Source organism: Muscardinus avellanarius (genome assembly GCF_963383645.1).
Source record: "Muscardinus avellanarius genome assembly, chromosome: 14".
Taxonomy (NCBI): Eukaryota; Metazoa; Chordata; class Mammalia; order Rodentia; family Gliridae; genus Muscardinus; species Muscardinus avellanarius.
In genome coordinates, this window is record NC_137800.1 from 61,434,517 (window position 1) to 61,443,231 (window position 8,715).

Consider the following 8,715-nt stretch of genomic DNA (forward strand, 5'->3'; position numbering starts at 1 on the left):
GCTAAACTGCTGAGGTTAACCTCAAACTTGTAAGACAGGGTCTTGCTAAACTGCTGAGGTTAACCTCAAACTTGTGATCCTCCTGCCTTAACCTGCCTAGCCACTGGGATAATAGGCCTGTGCCACCATGCATGGCCTTTTGGTAATATTTTTATTGCTTTTTTTTTTTTTTTTTTAGGTGGTACTGGGATGGAACCCAGGGGCATTCTACCTCTGATACGCTCTCAGCCCTATTTATTTTTCTTTTTCTTGAAACAGGATCTCATTAAGTTTTGGAAGGTCTCATTAAATTCCTGAGGTTGCTGGAATGGCAATCATTCAAAACACCAACAATAACAAATGCTGGCGAGGTTGCGGAGAAGTGGGAACTCTAAAATATTGTTGGTGGGGTTGCAAATTAGTGCAACCACTTTGGAAAATGGTATGGAGAATCCTCAGAAAAATGGGAACAAATCTACTATTTGATCCAGCAATACCACTTCTGGGTATCTACCCAAAAGAAAGGAAACCAAACTACCAAACTAATGCATGTGTATCTATGTTCATAGCTGCACAATTCACCATAGCCAAACTATGGAACCAGCCAAGATGTCCATCAACAGATGAATGGATTACAAAACTGGGATATGTATAAAATGGAATTTTACTCAGCCATTAAAAAAACCACAATTACATCATTTTCAGGGAAATGGATGGAACTGGAGGACATTATGCTAAGTGAGATTAGTCAGTCTCAGAACATAAGAAATCAGATGCTTTCCCTAATATGTGAGAGTTAGGGAGAAATGGGTCATAGGAGGAACTCTAGATGAAAAAGGAAATCCTATAGAGGAGCAAACAAGACAACCTAAAGGAGGAGAAAGGAGGGGGGAAGAGGATAATCTCTAAAACACACAATGTACTTAAACATATCGAAGTCAGCCACTGAGCCAAGCAAGGGAAGGAGAGATGGGGAGGGAATGGGGTAGGAATTGGGTAGGGACTAAATGGGCAAAATGTACATGTATGTCCACACAAGTTTTTTATCCCATTATGATGTATGAATATAATGCACCAATAAAAAATTTTTTAAAAATTTTTGAGGTTGGTCCTGAAACCATCCTCCTGTCTCAGCCACCCAAGTACTGGGATTGCAAACATATACCGCCATGCCTGGCTATCCCACATTCTAGCCTTTCTATAGGCGCAATAATGCTTTAAAGTTGAAAATAAGGGGAAGTGTGCTAAGTTCCTTATTTATTTACATCTAAAGTCTGTAAACTCTTTAAGAGCCACACTAAAAATATCTAGGCCTTGAAGGCAGTAGGCAAATGGAGGATATCTTGTAAATACGTTTAGTCATTTCAAATTTATCCCTTTAGAGGCCTCGGCTAGCTCAGCGGTAGAGAGTATGATTCGCATACCCGAGGCTCCGGTTTGATCCACAGCAAAAAAATGAGCTGGAGATGGTGGTGCACACCTGTAATTTCAGTACTTGGAAGACTGAGATAAGAGGATCACAAGTTGAAAGCTAGCCTTAGCAACTTCAACTGTCAGCAGCCTAGCAAAACCTTGTTTCCAAATTAAAAATTAAAAAAAGGGCTGGGGGTATAGCTCAGAGGTAGCATGTCCCTGTGTTCAATCCCCAGAACCACAAAATAAAAATTAATAATAAATAACCAAAAATGCCAAACCATTCTTGGCTTTTGGGATATACAAAAACAGGTGGTGGACCAGCTCTGACCAGCAGGCATGTGTCTGCTGACCCTCCTTTCTTTTCTCCCCACAGCCCCATGGCTGGAAGTTTCGGAGCGATGGGTGATGACGACGGTTCCATTGATTACACTGTCCATGAAGCCTGGAATGAAGCCACCAACGTTTACTTGATAGTGATCCTCGTCAGCGTCGCTCTCTTCATGTATGCCAAGAGGTAAATTTGTTAATATTCGAGGCAGATAAGTAACTGGGCACTTGAGAGTTTTGTGGGATGTTCTTTTATAATCTAAATTGAAGGCAAAAAATAATTTCATCAGATTTTTTGTTCCAGCCAGGTGTGGTGGTACACCTGTAATCCCAGGATTACAGGGTGAAGGCTAGCCTCAGCAATTTAGTGAGACCTATTTCAAAGATTTTAAAGGGCTGGGGTTGTAACTCAGAGGTAGAATGCCCCTGAGTTCAATACCCAGTTCCACAAAAAAAGAAAAAAGAATTTTTGTTCCTGCTCTGACAGCACTATCTTCTGTGGTCTCAAGTACGTGATAGAGGTTTGCCTTTGAAAACTCCATTGCTGTAAGATTTAAGTGCATTACCTGGACCAACTGCTCTCACTTCCCATTCAGTCACTTCCGCTTTTTATATGTGGTGCTGGGAAACACCCTCGGCCCGATTCATTTTTTTTAATTTTGAAACAGGTCTCACTAAGTTGCAAAGGACCTCACTAAGTTGCTGAGGCTGCCATGAACCTGTGATCCTCCTGTCTCAGCTTCTCAAGTTCTGGGACTACAGCCATGCACCACCGTGTCGGGCTCCAATTCTATCACTTCTAATGTAGCCCAGTTTTATCCTCAGCCTGGGTCTTTGTCACCCTGCCATAAGCACATTTTTTTCTTGGCGTAAGGCCCTGAAATGCAGAAACACTAACTCCTGTGTATTCAGCAAATCCCTCCTGCCAAATTTAAGCTGTTCCTTGTTTCTTGGGCATGACATGGTCGTGGCACTTTGAGACAGTATTGCCCTTATCTGCTTACCTGTCTGTTCATTTCACAAGAATGTCAGTGCCTTGGGAGCAAGGCCCTTGGCTTTTACCTTTGTACCCTTGGTACGCCACTTCGTGCAGATCTCAAGAAGTATTTCTAGCCTTAATTCTAGATGTTGTCGCCTAATTTGACTGCCCTCCTTTCCCCTAAGTACAGTTAAAACTAAATAGTAACAAATCAGGGAAAGGTATGCTGTAAAGAGGAAAAGCAGGGCTGGGGATAGAGCTTAGTAGCAGAGCACTTACCTAGCATGCAGAGGCTGTATGTTCCCTTCTCGGCACCTTTAAAAAAAAAAAAAAAAAGGAAAAGCAGTGTTAGTTGGACTGAGTTAGGCCTGATTACAGCCACATGTTTCAAAGTGTCCTCTACCAAGGTAAAAAAAAGAAGACATTACAGTTCAAAATAATGAGTACTCTAGAGATAATTTATGGTCGGCCTGGGCATGGCTCAGAGCACTTGCTCTCAAGTGCAGCGCTCGCTCACCCAGCCTTGTAGCCATGGGCAAGAAGAGAAGGTTCCACGAGTCATTACTGACTCTCTGGCAGGTAATAGCTTCCTCTGAAAAGAGCCACTATGTCCTCCCCACTTTTCTTTTAAAAGCAAAGGAACAGTGTTCTTATTTTTAAAGAGATGTCTTCACTGAGGCCATGATATTATATTTAAGAAATGTTTTGCCAGGCCAGTGGTATTATGGTCCCATGGCTGTTGAGTTATGCTTTTTATTTATTTTATTTATTTTAACCTCATACTTTCTAATGAAAGAATGAATACTTGAGCCAATAAATCATCTTATAAAGAAAAAATAGAGTCGGGCGTGGTGGTGCACCCTTGTAATCCCCGCGCTTGGGAGGCGGAGACAGGAGGATCGCGCAGGTTCGAAGCCAGCCGCGCGCGCTGGCTTAGGAGACCCTGTTTCCAAAAATGAAAATGTAAAAATAGGTCTGGGAGTGTAGCCCGGAGGTAGAAGGGCTTCCAGGAACCCCAGTATCACCAAAAAAAAAAAAAGAAAAAAAGAAAAAAAAAAAAAAGAAAAAGTAGAAAAAAATTAACTTGTCAGATAAGTACTTTTAATGTAGCCTTTCATTACCAGGATCGTGAAAACATTAAAATCCCATGAACATTCCTACAAATCTTTCTTCTGCATTGATTGTTTTTTTTTTTTTTGTTTTAGGAATAAAAGGAAAATTATGAGGATATTTAGTGTGCCGCCTACAGAAGAAACATCGTCAGAGCCCAACTTTTATGACACAATGAGCAAAATTCGTTTAAGACAACAGCTGGAAATGTATTCCATTTGTAAGTATGTTCTGTGTTCAACCATATATAAATATACACATTTAAAATACATTTTGTGGGCCAGGCGTGGTGGCGCATGCTTGTAATCCCTGTGCTTGGGAGGCGGAGACAGGAGGATCGCGCAGGATCGAAGCCAGCCTTGCTGCTTTAAGAGACCCTGTTTCCAAATAAAATATAAAATAGGTCTGGGAGTGTTGCCGAGAGGTAGAAGGGTTCCATCTCCAGTACCACCAAAATAAAAAAAAACAATAAACAATAAAATACATTTTGTGAAATTGAGTCCAATTAGCAAAAGATTATCAAAAATAGTTGGTAGTAAACTGGACATGGTGGTGTACACCTGTAATCCCAGCACTTGGGAGGCTGAAATAGGAGGATTCCAGGCACAAGAATAGCCTCAGCAACTTAGTGAGACCCTGTTTCAACATAAAAAAATTTAAAAGGTCTGGGGGTATAGTGCGGAGGTAGAATGCCCCTGGGTTCAATCCCCAGTGCCATTAAAATAAAATAAAATAGTTGGTAGTAAAAACTTAGGACCTTCTTTCAGATGTTTAATACAGTTTCGGAAAAGGCAGATTTACCATGAAGTTAATTCCGTCAAAGCCTTAGCTATGCCCAGCGATGTATCCACATGATCATATCACACCCCCTCTTTTGGTACTGCCAATTGAACCCAGGAGCATTCTAGCTCCAAAATGTACCTAGCCCTTTTTATTTTTTATTTTGAAACAGGGTCTCATTAAGTTTCTGAGGCTGGCCTCAAACCTGCAATCCTCTTTTCTCAGTCTCCCAAGTACTAGAATTACAGGTATGTACCACCACGCCCAGCACATGATTGTATTTTTATAAATTTTGAAAAAGATTAAGATTTAGCCATCATTTAAGACTGCCATCTCTTTCTGTTCTTACTTTGTTTCCTTGTACTTCCCCCTCATATGGAGTATAAGACCCTGTTCCAAAATAAAAATAAAAGAATAGGGTGGGGGGTATAGCTCAGAGGTAGAATGTCCCTGCATTCAATCCCCAGTACCATGCACACACATTTTAAAAATGGTGGTACAGGCCGGGCGTGGTGGCGCACGCTTGTAATCCCCGCGCTTGGAAGGCAGAGACAGGAGGATCGCGCAGGTTCGAAGCCAATCGCGCAAGCTGGCTTAGGAGACCCTGTTTCCAAAAAAAATGTAAAAATGGGTCTGGGAGTGTAGCCCGGAGGTAGAAGGGCTTCCAGGAACCCCAGTACCACCATAAAATAAAATAAAATAAAAATAAAAATAAAAATGGTGGTACAAAAATCAGGACCTACCGTATGTCATGTAAATGTCTAACATATCTCTGTCTTGGCCAGTAAACACTTAGAGATCAGAAGCTTGAAAACTAAGCAGTGAATCACATTCATGATGATTCAGTTTCAGGTTAACACGATTTTGCTTCCATAAATATTTCTTAGAAGTACAGAAAGAAGACGGAATTGCATGTCTATTTTTTGGGCTTATATTGATAACATTTATGTTCAAAAAATCTTTTAGGCTTATAAATTAAAATGTAGCCAGGAGCCGGGCGTGGTGGCTCACGCTTGTAATCCCAGCATTCGGGAGGCTGAGACCGGAGGATCGCAGTTCACGGACAGCCTCAGCTACTTAGTGAGGCCCTCTGCAACTCAGTGAGACCCAGTTTCAAAATACAGAATAAAAAAAAATAGGGCAGGGGGTGTGGCTCGGAGGTCGAATGCCCCTGGGTTCCATCCCTAGACCCGCAAAAAAAAAAAAAAAAAAAAAAAAAAAAAAAAAAAAAAATGTAGCCAGGGCCAGGCATGGTGGCACATACTTGTAATCCCAGTATTTGAGTGGCTGAGACAGGAGGATCACAGGTTCAAGGAGAGCCTCAGTAGTTTAGTAAGGCCCTCAGCTACTTAGTGAGACCCTATTTTAAAATAAATAAAATTGGGCTGGGAGTGTAGCTCAGAGATAGAATGACCCTGGGTTCAATTCCCAGTATCATACACACACACACACACACACACACACACAAATGTAGTCAGGTTCCTTGTGGTGTGGACAGAAGCATTATTATTAACTTTAGGTGCAAGTAATGGGTAAGAGAAGGGGAAATTACAAAACATTATTAGCTTAAGCCAGGCGTGGTGGCGCACACTTGTAATCCTAGCATTCAGGAGGCTGAGACCAGAGGATCGTGGTTTGCGGCCAGCCTCAGCTACTTAAGCCCTCTGCAACTCAGTGAGACCCAGTCTCAAAATAAAGAATAAAAAATAGGGCAGGGGGTGTAGCTTGGAGGTTGAATGCCCCTGGGTTCCATCCACAGACCTGCAAAAACAAACAAACAAGCAAAAACCACACATTAGTAGCTTAATGTCTACCCTGTATTTTTTTTGAGTCAGGAAGTCTGTTTTTATTCTATAATTAAACTGATTGCATTTTTATACTTTTATTGATTCATTACATTCTCACATCATAGTGCAGTTTATTTATTTATTTATTTTATCTTATTTTATTTATTTATTTATTTTTTTTTTTGGTGGTACTGGGGGTGGAACCCAGAGGCTTTCTACCTCCAGGCTACACTCCCAGACCCTTTTTATATTTTATTTGGAAACAGGGTCTCACTAAGTTGCTGAGAGCCTCACTAAGTAGCTGAGGCTGGCTTTGAACCTGCGCAATCCTCCTATCTCAGCCTCCCAAGCACGGGGATTACAAGCGTGCGCCACCACGCCCGGCTCCATAGTGCAGTTTATAATGATAGTGCTCTCCATGCACACAGCACTTGGGGGCTTTCTCCTGGCTTCCCCCATCCCCCTTCCCCTTTCCAGATATTGAGGTTGGCGTTGGTGTCCTCACATATGTACACACGTCAGTGGCAGTGTCTCCTTCGTTGGTCCTCCTCTTCTCCCTGGCCCCCTCCCTCGCTCCACTGGAGTTTCTTCTCCATTATCTGAAGTCTCCCTGGTCTCCCAACTACTCCCTCTTCTGCATATGGGAGCGAACACAACCCTTCACTTTCTGTGACTGGCTAATCTCACTTAACATTGAGTTCTCCAGGCCCATCCATTTTCCTGCAAATGACATTATTCTATTTTTATGAGTAGAATTCCATTGTGTGTATATCCCCTGAATTTTGTAATCCATTCATCTGTTGATGGACACCTAAATTTGTTCCCTAATTTGGCTATTGTGAGTTGTGCTGCTATAAACATGGATATGCATATATTATTGTAATTTTCTGATTTTAGTCCCATTGGAAAGATACCTAGGAATGGTATAGCTGGATACCCTATATTTTAAAATTCTCAGTAACCATGATTCTTAAGTAAAAATAATAAACATAAAAGTGGGTATGAGCAATGTTGAGAATTTTAAGGATCACGAAATATAAACGTTGAGTTTAGCTCAGAGGCAGATTACCCCAGGTCAACCCTAGTACCAACAACAAAATTAAGCTTTTTTTTCCTGTTGGTACTGGGGGTTGAACCCAAGGGCATTTTACCTCTAAATTATACCCTCATCCTTTTTAAAAATTATTATCTGGGTGCTGGGGAATTCTACCTCTGAGCTACACCCTCAGCCCTATTTTATTTTTTTTTTATCTTGAAACAAGGTCTCATTAAGTTATGGAAGGCCTTGCTAAACTGTTGAGGCTAACCTCACACCTGTGATCTTCCGGTCTTAGCCTCCCAAATTACTGGGATTATAGGCATATGCCACCATGCACATCTTACAATTGCTTTGTGTGTGTGTGTGTGTGTGTGTGTGTGTGTGTGTGTGTGTGTGGTACTGGGGATGGAACCCAGGGGCATTCTACCTCCCAGCTACACCCCAGCCCTATTTTTTATTCTTTATTTTGAAACAGGATCTCACTGAGTTGCAAAGGGCCTCACTAAGTAGTAGCTGAGGCTGTCCACGAACCACAATCCTCTTGTCTCAGCCTCCCAAATGCTGGGATTACAAACATGTGACACCACGCCCAGCTAAAATTGCTTAATTCTTAAATGACTATTTTTTCCCTTTGGTGGAACTAGAGATTGAATGACCACTAGAGTGGTCATTCTACCACTCAGCAACATTCCAGCCCTTTTTATATTTTATTTGAGAAAGTCCCACTAAGTTATCCAGGCTGGCCTTTAACATGCAGTCTTCCTTTCTCTGCCTGTCCAGTTCCTGGGGTGACAGGCATATGTCACCATGTCTGGTTTAACTGATTCTTTACTGTCAAGCAAAACTTGGCTGTGATTTAGTGATGTTAGTTAGTAATTATTTTGTAGTTTTATTAATTTTATTATTGCCTTTCCTTTTTGCCCTTGTTTCTCTTAATAGCAAGGAAGTATGACTACCAGCAGCCACAAAGCCAAGCAGACAGTGTGCAGCTCTCATTGGAATGAGACATCAGAAAATGAACACCGGAAGAAATTGTTGTTGGACAGTACCATAGCAAGCTCCTATTTTGTTCTGCTAAATTATGAACTGCATTTAAAAAATTGTCTGTACAAAATCATTTTGCTTGTGTGTATGTTGCTGGGGATTGAACCCAGGGGTGTTCTGTTTCTGAGCTACACCCCAACCCTTTTTTAATTCATTTTTTGAAACAAGCTCTCGGGAAGCTGCTGAAGCTGGCCTTGAACCTGCGATCCTCCTGTCTCCGCTTCCCAAGTAATGGGATTAACTGCTTTGGAGTC

General features: G+C 41.6%; 1 protein-coding gene across 1 annotated transcript; it reads left to right on the plus strand.

The window, feature by feature from the left end:
- Positions 1 to 1,772: 1,772 nt before the first annotated feature.
- On the plus strand, positions 1,773 to 8,421 carry SMIM19 (small integral membrane protein 19; the record flags this gene model as incomplete). The annotated part of the gene is made up of 3 exons (XM_080710640.1): positions 1,773 to 1,909; positions 3,907 to 4,031; positions 8,357 to 8,421. The coding sequence occupies 3 exons, from the start codon at positions 1,773 to 1,775 to the stop codon at positions 8,419 to 8,421; spliced, it is 327 nt and encodes a 108-aa protein (XP_080566766.1).
- Between the last annotated feature and the right edge of the window lie 294 nt (positions 8,422 to 8,715).